The following is a 23,165-nucleotide window of genomic DNA, read 5'->3' on the forward strand; positions in this document are numbered from 1 at the left end:
CTGTGAGTCGGAATTATATATATATATATATATATATATATATATATATATATATATATATATATATATATATATATATATATATATATATATATATATATATATATATATATATTTTCAATAGAGCCTTGATGGCTAGGTTGGTAGAGCAGCAGCCTCGGACTTCATAGAGGTCTGTGGCGCGGGTTCAACTCCGCAGCTGACCAGTCAGAGAGGCAGACACTTTGCTATCCGTGTAGACACCCCGGGATTACGTATGTAATCAACGGATAGGTTTCCTGAAAGTGAATGGGTGTTACAGACTAATACACACACAAACAAAGCCACTCCAACATCTTCTAAAAACATAGCAGGCACCTCACACGTCTCGAACTGTCGACCTAACTGCTCAGTTCTCCTCGCTGCTGGGAGAAAGGGAGCTGGGGATTTGGTACGATACATGTACACATGCGCTACCGGGGTCTAAGCGATGTCAGACAGGGGAGCCGATCGAGGCTACGGTCTACCCCAACGCCAAATCAAAGTCCTTCAAAAGAAGGCATTGTGCTTACCCCATATAAAAAATGGGAAAAAGCACGTTAAACGAAGAAGAAGATGTATATATATTCAATCTATAGCTTTTGCAGATCTGCTTCTGATACATATCTAGAAAAAATCAACTTAAAACAGTCAATATATAGCAAAAACCCAATTTTAGTCATTGATCCTAGTTCTTCGCTGGGTGAGTCGGTAGAGTTCTCGGCTAGCACTCTGCTGGGCCCGGGTTCGATTCTCTGGCCAGCCAATGAAGAATTAGAGGAATTTATTTCTGGTGATAGAAATTCATTTCTCGCTATAATGTGGTTCGGATTCCACAATAAGCTGTAGGTCCCATTGCTAGGTAACCAATTGGTTCTTAATAATTCTAGTCCTTCCTTGGGGCCAGCCCTCTCTAGGAGAGCTGTTAATCGGCTCAGTGGTCTGGTAAAACTAAGGTATACTTAACTTTGCACGAGAGAGAAAACATGCCTGAGAGCACTTCTTGAAAAGTTTCTTCATTAAATTAATAAGGAAAGATACAGATATTCCAGCTGAAGAAAAGAAAAAAAAAAAGGAAATCAAATTTGGGACTAAAGTGAAACCCAAGAGATGTTTACAAATGGCGTGACATGATAGATTTACTCTTAACTTTGGCCTCATTGACCCTGGTATTTGTGACGCCAGATATTTCAAAATCTGTCTGTTATTCTGTTAACTTTCTAGCCTTATCACGAGCCATTGCTGCTTTCACTATTATTATTATTATTATTATTATTATTATTATGTAGCGAAGGAGGACTAACCACAAGCTTAGTCGAGGTTACGCCTACAATCTGTGAACTCTCCTATATATATGGAATCCTGTTGCTGACCGTAGTCTCCCTCGAGCCTGGGCTAGAATAGGGCATAAAACTGCCAATCCCATTCATTTCTTATGAAAAAATAATGCAAGAATCTAATATAAATCTTCTCTAATTCCAGATGCCAGGGACATCTGGCGGCGGCTGCGGCACCTTGCGGGAGTACCGTTGCACAGAATGCGGCTACGCCACCTTCCGGAAGTACGACATGAACAGACACATGCGCAGGCACACGGGGGAGAAGCCCTGGGTTTGCCCCCACTGCAATCACCAGTTCGCTCATAAGTACAATTTGAAGAGTCACCTGAAAACTCACAGGAAATATGTCACGTAGAAGCCGCGTTTGTTTCCTTGGGAGCCAATGAGGGAGTTGAACTCTGCATATTGTATTGTAGATCCATATTTAGTTATCAGGAAGTCAGTCAGGGAGTTGGATTCAGTATAGCACTATGTCAAAGCTGTATTTGTTTCCTTGGGAGTCAGTCAGGGAGTTGGACTCAGTATAGCACTATGTCAAAGCCGTATTTGTTTCCTTTGGAGCCATTCGGGGAGTTGGACTCAGTATAGCACTATGTCAAAGCTGTATTTGTTTCCTCGGGAGTCAGCCAGGGAGTTGGACTCAGTATAGCACTATGTCAAAGCCGTATTTGTTTCCTTTGGAGCCATTCGGGGAGTTGGACTCGGTATAGTACTATGTCAAAGCTGTATTTGTTTCCTTAGGAGTCAGTCAGGGAGTTGGACTCAATATAGTACTATGTCAAAGCCGTATTTGTTTCCTTTGGAGCCATTCGGGGAGTTGGACTCAGTATAGCACTATGTCAAAGCTGTATTTGTTTCCTCGGGAGTCAGTCAGGGAGTTGGACTCAGTATAGTACTATGTCAAAGCTGTATTTGTTTCCTTAGGAGTCAGTCAGGGAGTTGGACTCAGTATAGCACTATGTCAAAGCCGTATTTGTTTCCTTTGGAGCCATTCGGGGAGTTGGACTCAGTATAGCACTATGTCAAAGCTGTATTTGTTTCCTCGGGAGTCAGCCAGGGAGTTGGACTCAGTATAGCACTATGTCAAAGCCGTATTTGTTTCCTTTGGAGCCATTCGGGGAGTTGGACTCGGTATAGTACTATGTCAAAGCTGTATTTGTTTCCTTAGGAGTCAGTCAGGGAGTTGGACTCAATATAGTACTATGTCAAAGCCGTATTTGTTTCCTTTGGAGCCATTCGGGGAGTTGGACTCAGTATAGCACTATGTCAAAGCTGTATTTGTTTCCTCGGGAGTCAGTCAGGAGTTGGACTCAGTATAGTACTATGTCAAAGCTGTATTTGTTTCCTTAGGAGTCAGTCAGGAGTTGGACTCAGTATAGTACTATGTCAAAGCCGTATTTGTTTCCTCGGGAGTCAGTCAGGGAGTTGGACTCAGTAGAGTACTATGTCAAAGCTGTATTTGTTTCCTCGGGAGTCAGTCAGGGAGTTGGACTCAGTATAGTACTATGTCAAAGCTGTATTTGTTTCCTTAGGAGTCAGTCAGGGAGTTGGACTCAGTATAGTACTATGTCAAAGCCGTATTTGTTTCCTCGGGAGTCAGTCAGGGAGTTGGACTCAGTAGAGTACTATGTCAAAGCTGTATTTGTTTCCTCGGGAGTCAGTCAGGGAGTTGGACTCAGTATAGTACTATGTCAAAGCCGTATTTGTTTCCTTTGGAGCCATTCGGGGAGTTGGACTCAGTATAGCACTATGTCAAAGCTGTATTTGTTTCCTCGGGAGTCAGTCAGGGAGTTGGACTCAGTAGAGTACTATGTCAAAGCTGTATTTGTTTCCTCGGGAGTCAGTCAGGAGTTGGACTCAGTAGAGTACTATGTCAAAGCTGTATTTGTTTCCTCGGGAGTCAGTCAGGAGTTGGACTCAGTAGAGTACTATGTCAAAGCTGTATTTGTTTCCTCGGGAGTCAGTCAGGGAGTTGGACTCAGTAGAGTACTATGTCAAAGCTGTATTTGTTTCCTTAGGAGTCAGTCAGGAGTTGGACTCAGTAGAGTACTATGTCAAAGCTGTATTTGTTTCCTCGGAGTCAGTCAGGAGTTGGACTCAGTAGAGTACTATGTCAAAGCTGTATTTGTTTCCTCTGGAGTCAGTCAGGGAGTTGGACTCAGTAGAGTACTATGTCAAAGCTGTATTTGTTTCCTCGAGGAGTCAGTCAGGGAGTTGGACTCAGTAGAGTACTATGTCAAAGCTGTATTTGTTTCCTTAGGAGTCAGTCAGGAGTTGGACTCAGTAGAGTACTATGTCAAAGCTGTATTTGTTTCCTCAGGAGTCAGTCAGGAGTTGGACTCAGTAGAGTACTATGTCAAAGCTGTATTTGTTTCCTCGGGAGTCAGTCAGGGAGTTGGACTCAGTAGAGTACTATGTCAAAGCTGTATTTGTTTCCTCGGGAGTCAGTCAGGGAGTTGGACTCAGTAGAGTACTATGTCAAAGCTGTATTTGTTTCCTCGGGAGTCAGTCAGGGAGTTGGACTCAGTAGAGTACTATGTCAAAGCTGTATTTGTTTCCTCGGGGAGTCAGTCAGGGAGTTGGACTCAGTAGAGTACTATGTCAAAGCTGTATTTGTTTCCTCGGGAGTCAGTCAGGGAGTTGGACTCAGTAGAGTACTATGTCAAAGCTGTATTTGTTTCCTTAGGAGTCAGTCAGGGAGTTGGACTCGGTATAGTACTACGTCAAAGCCATATATGTTCCTCTGGAAGACATTCAGGGAATAACGCTCAGTGTAATCTTACGTAAAAGCCATATATATTTGTTCCTCTAGGAGTAAAAGTCAGGGAGTAGCAGCCAATATCATTTCACGAAGCAGCCATATTTGTTTCCCTGACAGGATCAGAAGCAACGATCTCAATTCCCAACCTTGTCCGGGAGTATGCAGTTCATTCACCATTACTTGTAACCTTTGTTATTTCACTTTTGCTAACGTATTTAATCATTTAACTAGAGTTACTGCAAACTGTTCGTATTTAACTCATTTCATTTGGGCTGCGCATGAGCACAAGATTGTTTAGTGTTAATATTTTTCGTTCTGTTTTTTTCTTTATATGTCTAGGTCGCTGTTCCGACCGCCGTTTGTTTTTGAGTAATTACTCGTCTCACTGACTTGTGCATTAAGACGTCTGTGCTTACAAATCTTGTTTTCGTCATCATAAATCGTGCACCTATTAAGTCAGTGATTCTCAAACTGTGTGCCGTGGAACCCCGGGGGTACCACAGACAGTGCCTAGGGGTGCCGCAAGATTGTCATGAATTTTGCCTCTATGAACATTTGTAAATAAAAAAAAATTTGCAGAAGTCGTCATATAATTATTATCAGTGTGTCTACTATAATTATGTTTATCTAATTCTCATAATATGTTCTTTGTTTGTACAGTATATTTCTGCATGTACGGTGTGGTGATTTTGGTTTGAGGATGGATAACAATTTTATTCTTTATGTAAGAAGTTGATTCATGCGGTATGGTGGGATGGTGAGAAAAGACTGGGAACCACTGTATTAAGCAGTCCTCATATAATAAGTAACTTTGTACTGGGGATTGGTATTATTTTGTATGTATTGCACTGAATTCAATAATCTGTTAAAATTCTGTCTTGTGAATCTGAACGTTAATGAGACTAAACAGATATTCTGTGAAACCATATGCCTGCCTGTTCGTCTTTAGCTAGTAAGGGAGTTTGATTCATAGAGTGTGTATTCTGAGAGAGAGAGAGAGAGAGAGAGAAAGAGAGAGAGAGAGAGAGAGAGAGAGAGAGAGAGAGATTTGTTTCACTTCCAGATAGTCAGAGTAAGACTATGTGTATTCTGCAAGAGAAGGACCTTTTCCTCTCTCTCTCTAAATCATCCAGAAAGTATTGTTTATATATTCTGGTGAAGCCATGTCTGGTTTTGAGGAAGCCATCTTTTTTTTTTTTTTTAAGAAAAGCTCAAACAAAAAAGTATATATCTCATATATATGTGTGTGTGTGCGTGTGTGTATATGTATAACCTAATCACGAAAATATGGAACGTGATGAATATATAAATAAAGACGAAACCCACGAAGAGAAACAATGGAGTGCTGCAAGGCCTTTCGACTTCTTGTCCTTCACTTAGCTCAGTAAAGGACAAGAAGTCGAAAGGCCCTAGCAGTACTCCATTGTTTCTCTTTCTAAATGGGTTTTGTCTTATATATATATATATATATATATATATATATATATATATATATATATATATATATATATATATGTGTGTGTGTGTGTGTGTGTGTGTGTGTGTAAACTTAACAGGATTGCCTTCGAATAAAGATTTGACACTGTGGACCCTGTTTGTTTTAATGACCATCTACATATATACAGTATATGTATACATATATATGTATGTATACATATATGTATACATATAAGTTGAGTATACCTTAGTTTAACCAGACCCTCCTAGGGCTGGCCCGAAGGATTAGATTTATTTTACGTGGCTAAGAACCAATTGGTTACCTAGCAACGGGACCTACAGCTTATTGTGGAATCCGAACCACATTATAACGAGAAATGAATTCCTATCACCGGAAATAAATTTCTCTAATTCTTCATTGGCCGGTCGGAGATTCGAACGCGGGCCCAGCAGAGTGCTAGTTGAGAACGATACCAACCCGTCCAATGAGGAACTTGTATACATATATGTATGTATACATATACATATATACAGTATATATATCTGTTACAGTAAGATTGCGAAACCAGGGATTTCAAGAAATCCCTGAAATTTTCGGGGAATTCGTGAAATCCCCAGTTCACTTAGGGACATTAGATCCCGATGGCTAGTACTAAACACGGCGAAACAGTGCAGATGAATCACTGTTTCGCCGTGTTTAGTACTAGCCCCTGGGGAATCAAGTGTCCCTAAGTGAATTGGTGGTTTCACGAATCCCCTGAAAATTTGAGGGATTTCCTTAAATCCCTGGTTTCACAGTCTTACTGTAACATATCTATGTATATATATGTATATATATATTATATATTTATGTAAATAACAGATAACATTTATATACATATGCTCACACACACTATATATATATATATATATATATATATATATATATATATATATATATATATATATATATATATATATATATATATATATATATATATATATATATATATGTGTGTGTGTGTGTGTGTTCACCTTTCACCGTTTGTGACGTGTGTGTGTTTGTGGAACCTGATGCCTTATGCACATGATATATTAGCGTTTGTTCTTAGGTGGATATACTGAATAAAAAAAAAAAAACTTAAACTTAAGAAAAAAATAAAAAAAGAATATGATGGAAACTTACTGTGAAAAACATGAGATTCATCAAAGCAAATTTAACTGAATATTACTATTATTATTATTATTATTATTATTATTATTATTATTATTATTCAGAAGACGAACCCTATTCATATGAACAAGCCCACCACAGGAGGCAGTGACTTGGAATTCAAACCCCCAAAGAATGTGTTCATTTTGGACATTAGAAAAGAAAAAATAAATTAACACTGCTGAATAAATAGACAACAATGTAACTACATTATAAAACACAAGAAGTGCCTTTGGGTTGTAAAGCATTGCACCTTCGCTTGAACCTTTGAGGTTCCAACTGCACAACACCCTTTTGGGAGACTGTTGAACAGCTCAGCGGTGTGAGGAATAAGGGACCTCTGGAACCCAGCAGTTCGACAGCGAGGTACACTTACTGCACCTTGGTGCTGCTGTTCAGCAAATCTGGTCATTTGCAAATTGTGATTTTACAAAAACTGTAAATGATTGAGTATGAAATTATCAAGAAAAAGTAAAGGACTTTAGATTTTACTTTAACAATCCTTGATCCCACCTGAACATTGGCTCATTTTTATTATACACGGCGCATTTAAAGTCTTCGGTGACCAAAGTTAAATTCTTCAGACACAAGAACAAAGATTATCACTAACTCTTATTCCGTCTGGGTCAAGAATAAGACGCGTGACAGGACGTACTGAAGCTTATAGTCACCATGCAAGTAGCAACTCTTCTTCTCAACTAAACTGAGGAGACCACAACGTAACCTTGAAGTTTTTTCTCAATTATAACAGCCATATCAGCAATTAATCGTCTCCATAGGACCGCAAGTAAGAATAGTTAGTGATAAATACTCTCCATTACTTTAGGGAGGTTTATGTGTTCCCGCTACCACATTGCAAGCAATTTCAGCCTTCTCTCGTCAGGATTGAGCCAGTGGTGCTAGGGATGAGCGGGTGATGTTGATAGCTGCTGCAGGCCGACGAAATCTGTCCGTTTTCTTGTAGTTGCTTACGATGTGTCAAGTGTAAGTGTTTTTCTTTACGTGTACTTAGGTATTCTGCCCCAGTCTTGTACTCATGTTTGAGTTTATTTAAACTCATCACCGCAGTAAATAGAAAGTGCAAACAGAACCGCGTAGACGCTGTAAATCGTCCGTAATCAGGCGCGCACTTCATACCTGACATCGCTTTCGGATACGGTAGAAGACAGACGAGTTGCCTCTGTAAGAATTTGCGTGAGATTTAGTTACGTGTCTCATTCGAGACGCAAAACGAAAAGGTAGGTTACGAAATCGCTTGGTCAGTGATGAACCGCTCTTTGTGTAAAAGTGAGGACAACGTTCAAGGTGGTCAAAATCGTATTCGTAACCTGTTGCAATACGTATAAGGGGGAGGGCGCATGGCGCATGCTCCGTTAATCTGTCTCGTCTACACTACTCAGACAAGCAGTATTTGGCACGGGATCAGCAAGTGCAGTGAGTCAGCAAGGAGCCAACCGCTTATTGTTTGTCTGTTGATTTGGATATTTTTTCTTTATTAAAAGAAGGTATGTTTACTCCATCTGATGTAAATACGCTTTCGTTCGCATTGCATGTGCAACAGTTAGTGTCGCTAGATGAAACTTCTCACTGGTGGAGAGTGAGTAAAGAAGTTTGTATACATGTAGCCTAGTGAGGATATGATGATTTACGGGTAGTCTCGCAGCACTGACCTTGGGCTTGTATTTTATATATCCGCGAAAGCTACTCGCAATTGCTTGTATGTTTAATTTTTTAAAGGGAGATATACAAGTGAGGACGCGACGAAACCTAAGAAGCAGAATAATCGCCAATGCTTTGTAAGCTAAACAGACAATTTTGACAACGTTGAATAATTTTTATCTGTAGAGCTTGAGATTACGTTCGAACAAGTTCGTCGGTGATTCAATAAATGACAAGCAACAAAGTATCGGGCCACACAAAATGCAATATATATATATATATATATATATATATATATATATATATATATATATATATATATATATATATATATATATATATATATATTAATGTGTATGTATAGTTTCCATTATCCTGACGCCCTTACTGTTGCTTACTTTTACCGTCAACTTCTATCGCAAATTCTCACCTTTTAGATGAGTTTCTAGTTTCTCCCAACTATCTGCAATCACCAGTGAGTCATCTGCAAACGTCATGCAATGCACATACCATCCATGGCTCATGTTCTACACTCTGTTCTCGTCTCATCTTACATCTGCTGCCCTTTCTGTGACTTCTCGCATCACTCCACCCAGAGAGGTAGAGGACTTTAGAGGACCACCACAGACAAAACACACACTGGTCTTGGACCAACTTTGCACCAAACCAGTCACTCTCCCGCCCACATATTCTGACATGCTTCACTTCCACTGTGAAAGCTTTCAATCAGTGCCAAAAACTCCACGTTCTAATCATTCATACCCAAGTCCCTACCCACTGGCTGTGTATTAATCTATGAAAAGCTTTCCTCCATATACAGAAATTTTCTGTAGCTTCAAATTGTAATGTAAGTTTTTCCATAATACTTATGTCGCACATTCACTCTTCCTTCTTTACAGTGATACTGTTCTTCTCCCAGCAGTCATTTTGTCATCAGTTTTCCTTTCTCAATCAAGATCCTACTGTACACCTTGCTTGGTACACGAAGTAATGTGATGCTCCCTGTAATTCTCAGAGTCATCTTTAACAACTTTATCTTTATGCAAAGGAAAATTATTCCTCTCAGTCAGCCCTTCAGAACCTTTCCGTCACTGAGGTGTACCTTACAAACTCTGGTAGATCACTCAAGCCACGTTACCACCACTGTACTGCAGTGTCCTGTGAAATCGTTCTTTCTAACAGGAAGTGGAACCAGAGGGAAAATGAGTTCACTCTGTGCAGTAAACTTCCATATATAAGGCACTCCTTATATAACACTTCAGGTAAAGCTATCATCATGGCTTTAAGCCCTCCCACACATAATGTGCGTGTATTGTATGTGCTCACGTGTTTCTTTGGGAGTATCAGATTTAAAGTGATTACCCCAAATAAAAATTTCTACTTGAAACTTACTGCATTAAAAATTAGAAATATATATATATATATATATATATATATATATATATATATATATATATATATATATATATATATATATAGAAAGATATATATATATATATATATATATATATATATATATATATATATATATATATATATATATATATGGGGATGATCTAGATTGACATGAAATACTGCAAAACTAAGAATACACAATTTTACATAATAGTGGCAAAAATAACCTTGAACCCATTCTTTAAATGACTTAACTCTGTGAAAGAATTATTATTATTATTATTATTATTATTATTATTATTATTATTATTATTACTATTATTATTATTATTATTATTATTATTTAAACACCGATCAATCAGTAAAAGGCCATTTGTTATCCAAGCAAGCATCCACTTCGTGGAAACAAATGAGAGAAAATTGCCCGCAGCATACCCTTGCCAAGAGTAAGGTCTGATTTTTTATTTTGCATGAGAAAGAGTATGTGATGTTATCCATGGCAGTTTCGCCTTATCATCACCTGTAAAAATATTACCTATTTTGAGGCCGTACTTATCAGAACGGCAGATAAGCACTGTCGATGAACTTGGCGCTGTTGCTATCAAGTGGTAGAGTCAGCTAAATGATTAGGTCCATCAAACAAGATAATATTAATCTCCGATTATTATTTACATAAAACGCACGGAAAAGCAGCATTTGCAAAGTAGTTAACACTCACTATTCACTAATTCTGGATTTAATCAAGGCTGTTTCTCAAATGGTAGATGTCTGGTGGCAGTTTACAGCAACTCTGTCTCAAGGAGAGCCAGTAGTATGGGACACACAGGAAAACCAATTGTACCACCTGGGGCACACACCAAAACCAATTGTACCACCTGGGCCTCACAGCAAAACCAATTGTACCACCTGGGGCACACACCAAAACCAATTGTACCACGTGGGGCACACAGCAAAACCAATTGTACCACGTGGGGCACACACCAAAACCAATTGTACCACGTGGGGCACACACCAAAACCAATTGTACCACGTGGGGCACACACCAAAACCAATTGTACCACCGGGGGCACGCACCAAAACCAATTGTACCACGTGGGACACACACCAAAACCAATTGTACCACGTGGGGCACACACCAAAACCAATTGTACCACGTGGGGCACACACCAAAACCAATTGTACCACGTGGGGCACACACCAAAACCAATTGTACCACGTGGGACACACACCAAAACCAATTGTACCACGTGGGGCACACACCAAAACCAATTGTACCATGTGGGGCACACACCAAAACCAATTGTACCACGTGGGACACACACCAAAACCAATTGTACCACGTGGGACACACACCAAAACCAATTGTACCACGTGGGGCACACACCAAAACCAATTGTACCACGTGGGGCACACACAAAACCAATTGTACCACGTGGGGCACACACCAAACCAATTGTACCACGTGGGGCACACACCAAAACCAATTGTACCACGTGGGACACACACCAAAACCAATTGTACCACGTGGGACACACCAAAACCAATTGTACCACGTGGGGCACACATTAAAACCAATTGTACCACGTGGGGCACACACCAAAACCAATTGTACCACGTGGGGCACACACAAAACCAATTGTACCACGTGGGACACACACCAAAACCAATTGTACCACGTGGGGCACACACTAAAACCAATTGTACCACGTGGGGCACACACCAAAACCAATTGTACCACGTGGGACACACCAAAACCAATTGTACCCGTGGGGCACACACCAAAACCAATTGTACCACGTGGGCACACACTAAAACCAATTGTACCATGGGGCACACACCAAAACCAATTGTACCCCGTGGGACACACACAAAACCAATTGTACCACGTGGGGCACACACCAAAACCAATTGTACCACCTAATCAGGCAACAATTCTGCCTTGTTTTACAACATCAGAGGTTCGAAAAGGAAGTCTGGCCTCCTGAACAGCATCAGAGATTTGCAAGTCAACTCGGGACTGTTGTAATGACAAAAAATAAATAAAAGGTAAAAAAGTTAAAAATGTCCCGAAGTTTCTTAGGCGCAACTGATTTTTCTGTACAGCTTATAATGCTGTATGCAACTCTCAGTCGCTCCCCATGAAACTTTCAGCCACGGCCCGGTGGTGGCCTGTGTTGTTAGCACCTGTAGCTGTGCCAGACGCACGATCATGGCTAACTTTAGCTTTAAATAAAATGAAAACTACTAAGGCTAGAGGGCTGCAATTTGCTACGTTAGATGATTAGAGGGTGGATGATCAACATACCAATTTGCAGCCCTCTAGCCTCAGTACTTTTTAAGATCTGAGGGTAGACAGAAAAAGTGCAGACGGACGGACAAACAGCCATCTCAATAGTTTTCTCTTACAGTAAACTAAAATGAGGGCTGAAAGCCATTTTTGGACTGTTTTATGATAGCAAAGCCGTAAAGCAAAGCCTGGCATATTTTACACTATCAGAGATTCAAAGGAAACTTTGGACTGTTATTGTATGGCAACATTGGTGTGAAAGCCGTGTTTGGCCTGTGTTATGATGTCAGCTTTACAATTCAAATCTCCGCTGCTTCGTGACGACAAAGGTTTGCCAGGCAATAAATTCCCTCTGATTATCAAGGATTTTTAAGCCAAATTGACTGCCTTCATGCTATCAGAGGTCTGATAAGTGATGGCTGTCAAATAAGAAATGTTTATCGTTAAAACAATCTAATCAATTTCCGTTTCATTCCAGGAACACCAGCGGCAGTCTCGTGGCTCATCTGACTGCTGGGAGAGTCTTCACCCTGTTCAACTTTTGAACCCAACCTGCCTCGATCGACAATGGCCGCTTCTGGTCTGGTAAGTTTATTCGCAGTTTTCTAGTTGACTTTCGTGATTACTGTGGAAGCCCCCACCCCTCAAATTCTGCCTGTTTTGAGTCTGGACATTTCAGCCCCATTTTTCTGGCTAACTTTTGCCCCTTTGAGTGCGGCAAATTCAGTCCCATTTTCCCATGAAAATTTGCCTCTTTGAACTTTCGAAATTCATGAAGCGGTTGTCAGCAAAACAGTTCTGATCAAGGTCTTTAGTCTTGGTTCTGACGCTCTCAGGGAATTCAGATACACAACGTGTAGAAAGGTGATTTTCTTGCATTAATTTCTTTCCAATTCCGGGGAACATCTAGACAGAAATCTGTATTTCACCGTATCTCCAAGAACACTGATTGACTGGTTGAGATTCACTGGCTGACTGACTGACTGACTTACCAAACTGGTGCCGTGACATTGAAGGTCAAAGATGCGGAAATTAATATTTATTAATGAATATTGATTAAATGAAGCTTTGAACGTGGTGAAACTGGAAGTCAGGAAGTTGGGCATTAATAAAGGGATAGGAGAACCAGGCTTCTGAAAGGGCTTGGGAGAAGGGGGAATGGGTGGACCAAGGATTGGAACCTGGACAGACACCATCTGATTTTCTAATCAGAACAGTTTTCTGTCTGAACAAAAGGCCGTATAATGAAGTCTGTGTTTGGGAAAGGACTCAAAATAAATCCTTTTTCATCAAAAGTGAAATCTTTCTCATGACTTGAAAATTATAGAGGGGAAATTTTAGTTGTGCCTGTCCAAATGCACAGATCAGGACCAGATAAGTTTATCTAACTTTTCCCTTTACTTCCTCTTGCTTCTTCGTAATGAACAGCATATTATTTGGAAGCTTGAATTCCAAGTCAATGGCCCCTTTGGTGGGCTTGTTCCATATGAATAGGTTTCATCTACTGAATAATAAAAATAAAAACTAGCATTATGACATCAAAAGACATCAATGACTCTGATGAGAACAGTTGGCCAAAACGCTGCAGCGTTGTTGCCCTAGTGTAAATAACTGGCTGGAAATTCGTAGCTACTTGGTGATGCATAGTGTATACTCGTATTATAGATTCACTTTTGTTTATAGATGTGATGCTCCTCATCTGATCTGAGATAAATCACCCCTGCGTTATCAGTAGGAAATGTACAAAGAATTCCTTTGCCTCAAGTGAAAATGTAGGAATCTGTACAATGTGGGTGAATGGAGAGGTAGCCAGACTCTTTTTAAATGCTTGCACATTGACCCCAAACATTCTCAAGAATTCTGCTTCTGCTTGGCAATGACTGATTAATGGTTGAGCATTTACACATCCCCAAATACATATAATGAAGTAAACTTGATGCATATACAGCTGACTGCCCACTGGGACTTCAAGAACAGTGGAGCATCAGTTGTAAATAAGGACAATGGTCAGACCTGAAGATACAGTGCGCTGAATTTGTTACTGATTGTAGTTAGTGATCAATATACAGTAGCTAACACAAAGCAATCCAATGCTCCTACAAAATGCATTTCTAGGAGTTTCACAAAACTTCAGTTACAAAGTATGTAGGCATTTTATGACATTCATGGAAGCACCTGCAGAAGTTTGGTGCTAGTTGGGATAATTTTTGCCTGACATTGATGATCTATACCACTGGTAAGTTACCAGAAGTGTACTGCAGTAATTTATAATAAAAGAAGGGGCCTTCTGTAATGTAAAAAAGTGAAGAAATGACACGTGACTGACTTCCATGACTCTAAATACAAAATATGGTGAGTATGTATTATCAGGGCTAGCGATCCCAGACTCAACTATGGCATAAAATGCTGTAGCCTAAAAGAAATTGGATAATCTCTTGAGTAAGTTAGATTGAGGAATCTGATGTCCCACATTGTCAGTAAATGGAATTCTTTATTCAAATACCAGAGGAAATTCTCAGAAGTCATCCAATCTATTGTCATAACCACTAATAAGAGAGAGTTGAAGTTGGTTCCTTCTTACTTTTCTGTTCACTGTAATGTTTTCTAAATAAATTTTGGATGCAAAAGAATATTAGTGTGAGGTTTCTTTTCATGACTTTATTTTGACATTTTCTGATGATAAGAACATCTCACAGAGACATTTCATTATAAAACTTTCCTTGGTTATAGGATTCAGCTGTTGACAAGGCCCTGAAAGACAAGGTCATAAAGTATGACGAAGAGCAAAATGGGTTTGAGTGCGTGTACTGTAAAGCAAAGCTCTCGGGAGAAGAAAGTGCCAAGGAACACCTTAAAAGCAAGCCGCACCGGGAGGTTGGAGCCAGGTATGCCATTAGGAACCTGAAAATGTCTCCATCTTCAATAAAGGCTCTCTTACCAGAGGTGGCGATAGCTGCTGTGGAGGCTGGAGATATATCCGTCACGCATTCGAATGAAATCTTGTGTCACGTGTGCAATTCGCCAAGTACTGGTGTTGTCTCTCTCGAAGCTCATCTTTCAAGTAAAAATCATGTAAAAAAGAAAAATGCTGGTGCCCTAGTCAGAACTCCTGCTCAGGATGTGCCATCGTTTATTCCAAACTGTGATTTTACGGTAAGTTGGATTTATGGTAAGCTGGAGAACCCTGCTACCACCTGTACTTGATGACAAGCCTATCTTACATGTAAAATATTCGTGAATACTGTAATATTTTTTTTTAAATATAAAGAACATCGTCTAATGCACAAAATAAATCACTTCCGCAGGACCCTGATGTAGTTCGAGCTGTCAGAGAGAAGACTGTAGTCTGTAATAATCAAAATGACTTGCTGTGTGTTACATGTGATTCGAGGTTTAATGGAGAGTTGTCTCTGAAGCAACATCTCGACAGTACAAAACACGAAGAAGCTTGTTCAAGGTCAGCCATTAGAGACATCACAAAAGCTCCAAGATCTCAGATCGATAAGCTTCCTGAAGCAGTCAGAAATGCTGCCAGAAAAAAGTTAGTGGCGGTTACAGATTCAAACCACTTGTTGTGTACCATCTGTAATATTACAGTTGGGGGAATCACTCCTCTCAATGCCCACTTAGTAGGAAGTGACCACAGAAAGAAATCACTGCCACTACTAGTTCAGTCCAGTATACACCCACCAGAAAGCAATGGACTGTCTTCAAATACACCTCCAGATACAACAATGGCAGTAAGTGGTAAAATGGTTTTTCTGAAATTGTTCTGTTTATATGATATACCATGCTATATTGATTGATTGAGTGCTATAGAGTTAACTTTCTATCATCGTAGCTGGAAATTTATTGGTTCCTCAGGATGATTCATCACAGCAAGCCAATCCATCAATTGCAGAGGCACGGGAGGAAGGGATAATTGACGAAACTGATAATGTACTGGAAAAATTTTCCTGTAAATGCTGTGACAAGAAATTCAACAATGAAGGCCCTTTGTTGGATCACTTGAAGAGCAAGAACCATTCAAAGAAAAGAGTAAGCCCCACGTTATTTACCAATGTGTCTTAAAGTTTGTCAGTCATCTCACAACACTCTCCCCAAGTGAATCCTTAGTCACATTCTTAGCAGTGAATTAAGCAATAGGTTCATGGAGCTCCACAGAGAATCAACAGAGAAATCATTTAAGGATTTATGGCTGATAGGCTTCCATGCTCTAAGTGCAAAATATACTTATATCTTATCTAACTTACTTGAGGAAAATATATGAGATAGCAATGGAGCTCTTAGAGCAAAGAAAAATTTTAGATGCTAATGAAATTTTACTACCCAGGTTGGAAATATTTGATAAGACTGAGGTTACAGCTTACTGGAGGGGAATGAGGGAATTGGCAGTAAATGTAGCTATGGAAGGAGCTCACTTGCAAAATTAGAATTTCAATGAAAAGGAGTGTTTGTGATTGTGAATAGGAAATGAATTCCTTACCGAGACAAGGGTCCATAACCATTGAGCTGGCTCAGTGAGGATTACCATTGAAGATTATCAACATTTTCAAAGAAAGGTTGAGCTTTGAGATTTTAAGGACGCCATCCACCCTTATATGGTTCTCAGGCATGCCTGTGTATAAGCATTTGAGTTCTTTTATAACATTTCCTCCCACTTTCCATGCACTACTTCAGCACCAGATTTCTTGGTTAAAATGGACATCTCTATTTCACTCCGCACTCAACTTGAAGAGAGTTGAGAAATTATACGTTCCGAAACCATTCGCAATTCCATGTGGAAAGCCAGAAAGTCCCCCAACTCCTGCATATTTGAGGCAGACATTCTGATGGTAATACCGGCAGTTAAAACTGAAGTTAAGCTTCTGATTTATGAAATTTAGGCTGCTAAGCCAAGTAATGCCTACAGTGGACTAACAGTGCTAACCTCTACGGGAAACGGGAAATTGTTTCCCGTACGGTTAGCGCTGTTAGTCCACTGTAGGCATTGCTATACAGTACAGTCTTTGCAGCATCCCTTAAGCCCCTGCTGCACTCACTTTTTAGCCTTTTACTTTACCTCCATTCCCTCTCCCTTTTTTTTAGTCTTGCTGCCCAACTTCTCAGAATATTACCGTTTGGTACACAGGGCGTGTCTTCTCCCATTTCCAGCTTTAGATCTTTGTACTTCGCCTCCTTTATATTCATATCTCTTTATCTTGCCGTCCAGCTGTTGTACTCCAATTCTCTTTTCACTACCCTCAGCACTAAATGGCTAGACGTGCCCCCCAGTATTTGGCTTGATGGCCTAAATTTCATAAACCAAATAAAAAAGCGTTAACTTCAATTTTAACTATTGCCATCAGCATGTCTACCTCAAATATGCAGGAGTTGAGGGACTTTCTGGTTTTGCACCTGACATTGTGAATGATTTCGGAATGAATTTCTCAAATCTCTTCAAGTTGAGTGCAGAGTAGAATCGAGATGTCCATATTAACTAAGAAATTTTGGTGCAGAAGTAATGCATGAATGGGAGGAAATGTTATAAATGAACTCATATAATTATACACGGGCATGTTGGTCTGAGAACCATACGAGACTGGATGGTGTCCAACAGATGGCATTTTGGGCTTGAATAAATTTCTTAGAAGGTAATCATGTTCTTAACAGTACACTTTTCCATACATCAGGTTGTGGCAAAATATGTAATGTTATTTCGTACTGTCCAATTACTGTATGTGTGCCATGAATTGTCTTTGGAAACATTGTGTCTCTTCCAGAAACTTTACTTGGAGAGTCGGGCTGTGGCAGCTCCACTACCTGACCATGAGATTGAAGCCTCACAAGCGGTAAGCTTTATCTGGCATTATTTACTTTCTAGAGAACTGTTTTCTCATGAATACTCTTCTAGTTCTGAGAAGGTACCGGGTTTGGTAATCCTTTCCTTTGGGAAACTTTTATGTTCAGTGCGAGTTTGTACATGATGCTGAATATCAGCTGTTTTGATACATATTATTTAGCCATATATCTTTATGTAAACTTTTCTTATTCAAACTGCCGTCTCAGTCACTGACTTTACTAGTAAATACAAGTAGAGTGCAAAAGGTTTCTATTAAATACAAGCAGCAGTGTGCAAAATGTTTCTATTAAATGCAAGCAGAGTGCAAAAGGGTTAATAATTTCAAGGTGTAATTTTTAGTTCATAAGTATTTATAATCCTGTAATCTTTTCAAAATCTTAATCTTTGGCTCACTCATTTTTCATTCATTTTTCAGAGCCTATTGCCTTGTAAGTTAAACTACTCCGTTATATCGGATGTTCGCGGCCACGTCTACGTTTTTAATTACTCGTTCAAAAAAACTCAGAAAGCTCGTAAAGGAGCCGAGTATGACTCCACCAGTCTCAAGGACACCTTTTCAAGGATGGGGTATGAGGTTTTCATTCATGAAGATCTCACGAGTGATGAGACAAACGAACATCTAGAAAAGATAAGAAGGAAACCAGAGCTGAATGGGATCGACTCCTTCATCATGTTCTTCTTGAGTCATGGTTTGGACGAGTACACCTTCCTCGCCAACGACGAGGAACAGCTGGATCTGAGAATCATCCGGAGAAAGTTCACGGACAGGAGATGTCCTCATTTGAGGGGCAAACCTAAAATTTTCATGGTTAATTACTGTCGTGGAGATCAGCTGCAAAAGAAGGACATCATTGAATTTGATGACATAGAGGTTCCAAATGACATGGCGACTATCCATGCAGCTGCAGAAGGCGTCATGGCCAAGCGAAACACAACTACCGGCACCATTTTTGTGAGCTCTCTGTGTGAGGTGCTGCGACAGCATGCTCGTGACTTAGACCTGAGAGATATTTACAGTGTGCTCCGTGAGAAGATGACAGCGAGAAATGGGACCAAACCCATGTGGGAGGACTACGGTTTTAAAAATTTCAAGTTCAATCCTGCAGATTCATGACTGCCTGCTTGCCATTCCAGTAGTGCCTGTTTGCAAAGGTCTACCAAAATTATCATAGCCCAAAGTATTCCCTTCTTCCGATCTGGAATAGACAAGAGCTTTAAGTTGCCTTTATCAGTAGCCTTTACCTAAATAGTTGAAAGAAAAATGAATATATTTTATTTTGGTTCTTCCTGAAGAAACTGTGAATTTATTCTGTAGGAGTGCTTATTCATTCTGACAGATGCATTATGCCTTGCAAGTTACAGATTTGCCATGTGTGGTTCAAACAGTGGATTTTAATAATTTCACATTACATAACTTTTACATATCTTACATGTCATGAGTGTTAACTGAAATTCATCAAAAGTTCCCATGACTTAGTAACCATTCCTAAACATGTGAAGAAGAATGACACTTCCAGCTTGGTTAGGAGTGGCTAGCAATAGGGTGCTTAACAACACAGGGCTTACCAAGTGCCTTATGTAAAAACAGTGATGCAGATTAATGCAAAGTTCTTTACGGTTACTCACACTACACAATGGGTAAAATTTAATGGTTATGCAATAATAAAGAAGACTTAGTTTCTAAATGCCCGAGAGGACAGCAATGTGATATAACTTAGTCATTGATCAGTAATAATTTGAAGCCTGGTGACCCCATTCTATGGGATCAAAGCAGAGGCCACTTACACCTCTTAATCTTCCAGTTCTTGCCGCTTTAGTTAACACCCAAATGCACCTTGACATTTCCTGTTTCATTTCTGAGCACTAACAATTCTTGTGAGGGGAAACTGCCATGGGTGTTTCCTTGCTGACAAATAAGAGCATAAACAGAGAAACTGTGATACTAAGTTTAAGCATGGCACTTGTTGCGTCACATCTGCAAACTTTGCTTTTTCAGAGGACCCATTCTCAACTTTGTGAGATGAGTCTTGACTAGAACTACATGCCCTTGACTGCATTTCAGTATGGTACCCTTATCGTGAGCAAATAGTCCTAATTTTAACCCTGCCAATGCTGTCCACGCCTTGTCCTGTTCTGCTCATGCCTAGCTTTTACTTGCATATCTTCCAGTCAGTAGAATGCAGTTTCATCACCCCTATCTTGGAAGACTTACAACCTGTTGCTTATTCTGATTTAAGTGTACCTCCTACCCAGTTTGCCATCAGTGGTCACAGTCTCCGCGATGTCAAATAAAAATAATCTGTATGTCTGATCCTATCGCATGTAAACACAAACTCTTCTCTGAGACTAAGTCTGCTTCTGTAATTGCTTTCAGTGCTGTCTTGAGCAGCTGAGTGTACACAGTACACAGTGATGCCATTGGTGAAGAATAGCAAACTAAATTTCTTGTCAATAGGCCAAGATGGTCATGGATTTACAAATACAATTTTTTTCCCCAAAGTTGTTATTTTTCTGATTTCTAAATCGAGCAGGTATGTGGAAAGTTAATGCATGTACATAGGTATTGTGTTCTGTTTAAAATACATGATCATCTGGCATTTACTGCACATACTATTGCCATTTTATTTGCAAATGTTCCGTAAAACCAATACAAATTCGCCTCTTGGAATATTCACTTGTCTTTTGCTCGGTTTTTGGTTATTGATGTTGGCTTTGCTTTGTATTAGCCCTGGAGCCCATAGTTTTCTGTTTGTGCTATAGACAAATTTAATCAAGTTATATTGTTTTTCATGCTCCTTTACTGATAACAGTTAAGTCAACTCCTGTAATTTCAATTTATTGCAAATTTTTGAACAGTAAGCAAGATTATTTAAAAATCCGTCTGCCTTATGAGTTTTACTTACAAGCTGGGATGCTTTAATTCTTTTTTTTTTTTGTTAAGTTATATTAGTACAGGAGCATATGTTGATTGTGCTTTGTTCATTCGAGATTTCCACTGTATATGTGGTAGACATTTGTGATGTCCGCCACAGCTGACCAATGCTGTAAACGTTCCGCCGTTAATATATCATAGATTGAGTCAAGTGTCTTTCATTTATGCTAGTTTAGGCTTCCCAATCCTGTCTGCCCCACGGCCGGAGCTGTGATTAGCAATACTTTATTTTCTACTCTGTGATGTTTATGTTCATGCTGTGACACTCATTCTAGTGTTATTTTACAGCAAAATACTTCTTCCTTTATCGCGGTATGTTGAAGAAAGAAGAACAACACAAATGGGGTCAAAATGAGTTGAAAATTACCAAAAACGGAGCGTCACTGTGTCAGTTGACTCTGGAGTTTGATTTTGCCTGAGGCGCCAGTGTACCTCGGGGGAAAGTATACTGCCTTCAAAGAGGGACCCAGGAATGTTTAGGATCAACTTAATTTACACTACAAATAATTTTGATGACTTCGTAAAGATGAAGAGTAGGTTATGATAATCCTCAGCACACACAGATAAAATATCTATTCAATGCTGCATACAATCAGCCATTTAGTGCCGTCAGTGCAGCTCATGCAGTGCAGTGATAATCTAGCCAAGGGAAGGATGTGGCCTGAGATCCTGCTGTAGGCAATACTTAAGGTTCTTTGCAGCGTCCATTCGGCCCCTAGCTGCAACCTCTTTCATTCCTTTTACTCTACCTCCTTTCATATTCTCTTTCTCCCATCTTACTGTCGACCCTCTCCTAACAATTGATTCATAGTGCAGCTGAGAGGTTTTCCTCCTGTTACACCTTTCAAACTTTTTCACTGTCAATTTCCGTTTCAGCGCTGAATGGCTTTAGCTGCCCCAGTGCTTGGCATGTGTGTCTAAAACCTATAAATCAATCAATCAGACCATTTACATGAAGGAGATATATTTCATCGTATTATTATTTAATACGACATTATTTAGTTCCTGAAGCTAATAATTAGCAAGATCGGCATCTCGCACCAATAGACATATCTGATGAAAGGCACAGTGTTACTGGTGTCTCCAGCTATTAACTAGGAATGAGCAAATGAGTGAATGGCTCCATCGAACACTGCCCCTCATGGTGGATGAGGAATTTGGATACCCCAGCAGGATCTAAAGCCACATCCTGCCCTTGGCTAGATTATCATTACAGTAATCCCCTTATCATTCTTTGTCCATTATTTGCAATATGCAGCTATTTGCTTTCCAGTGAAATCAAGGGTATGAATTTATCCGCACACAATGACAAAATTGTGGGAAAAGCACAGTGTGCAGAATGTAGATTGGATGCTGTAGATTGGGTGGAAAATACTGTTCTAATAAGCTCTGTTCAGCCAGCCAGTTGGCTTGATGAGAATGCTAGCTGTGTGCTGGTTGGCTCACTGATGCTGAAAGGGTTGGGAGAGCGGGGGCCAGGGGGGAGGGGATTAAAATGTCACCCAACTTTACTGTGGGTTATCTTCAATCCAACAGCTTCTGTAGTTTGTAAAGGGCGTTACAATCTGAACTTTAACGCAATGCAATATGTCACTGCATTTGTGGGTGCACCCTACCCCTACCTAGGGCACATATTTGTGTGTTGTGCCGAGTGCCATAAAATAGCCTTAACCATTAGGACTAAAACAGAGATAACAGAGACTTGATAAAAGATGGGGATGTTCCTTGTGTTTGCACTGGGTATGGTGTGCCAAAGATGATCCCACAAGACATCATGCAAGCAAAAAACGAGATGTAGTCATATTTGACAGCAATTCGGCAGCAGAACAGTAAGTTATTCTTATTATTGTCCAAAATTAGGCCGTTATTAGTGCAACAAAAATAATTAGGGGTTGGGGGGGGGAAATGTAAATGTGGATCAACCTCTATGCATGGCGTTTTTCATCACGTGGTGAAAATATTTTAAACACATTTTCTTTTTAGCATTATCGGTGTTCTTCTATACCTCTAATTGTAAAGTCATCAATTGGCTTTGCTAGCTATTCAGTAAATTTTAAAAATACATATTCGAAAGAAAATTGAATCAATCAGACAGTCTTGAATTCACTTGCTCCCACCACTTCCCATTCCCTCTTTCGAAAGAGTTACTTTTGTCTTCAAGACAAATTTGTACACATCTAGAATTCTTAGTATGAAAAATGAATATTGTACAGCATGGACGAAAATCATTCAAGAGAACCTGGTATTGGTGTTCTCTGCTCTACTTTGCAGTTCCACTGTTTATTCTGTCATGTGGATAGCA

At 39.8% G+C, this 23,165-nt stretch overlaps 1 protein-coding gene across 6 annotated transcripts; it reads left to right on the forward strand.

Moving 5' to 3' along the window:
* Window positions 1-7,387: 7,387 nt before the first annotated feature.
* LOC136845001 (uncharacterized) lies at window positions 7,388-21,014 on the forward strand. 6 transcript variants are annotated; one of them, XM_067114610.1, is made up of 7 exons: window positions 7,388-7,535; window positions 12,568-12,674; window positions 14,820-15,242; window positions 15,395-15,829; window positions 15,954-16,127; window positions 17,852-17,920; window positions 18,347-21,014. In XM_067114610.1, the coding sequence occupies exons 2-7, from the start codon at window positions 12,657-12,659 to the stop codon at window positions 19,043-19,045; spliced, it is 1,818 nt and encodes a 605-aa protein (XP_066970711.1). In that variant the 5' UTR covers window positions 7,388-7,535; window positions 12,568-12,656; the 3' UTR covers window positions 19,046-21,014. The 6 variants fall into 6 exon arrangements, with proteins under 6 accessions (XP_066970711.1, XP_066970710.1, XP_066970713.1 ...); XM_067114609.1 differs by lacking the exon at window positions 7,388-7,535 and adding an exon at window positions 7,601-7,732; XM_067114612.1 differs by lacking the exon at window positions 7,388-7,535 and adding an exon at window positions 7,857-7,986.
* Window positions 21,015-23,165: the final 2,151 nt, after the last annotated feature.

Source organism: Macrobrachium rosenbergii, chromosome 13 (assembly GCF_040412425.1).
Source record: "Macrobrachium rosenbergii isolate ZJJX-2024 chromosome 13, ASM4041242v1, whole genome shotgun sequence".
In the NCBI taxonomy this organism is placed as follows: domain Eukaryota; kingdom Metazoa; phylum Arthropoda; class Malacostraca; order Decapoda; family Palaemonidae; genus Macrobrachium; species Macrobrachium rosenbergii.

Excerpts from the sequence above, each read along its gene's own strand:
- LOC136845001 (XM_067114610.1), top strand. Across the intron at positions 16,128-17,851 it reads AGAACCATTCAAAGAAAAGA|AAACTTTACTTGGAGAGTCG; the intron begins GTAAGCCCCACG and ends TGTCTCTTCCAG. Across the intron at positions 17,921-18,346 it reads AGATTGAAGCCTCACAAGCG|AGCCTATTGCCTTGTAAGTT; the intron begins GTAAGCTTTATC and ends TTCATTTTTCAG.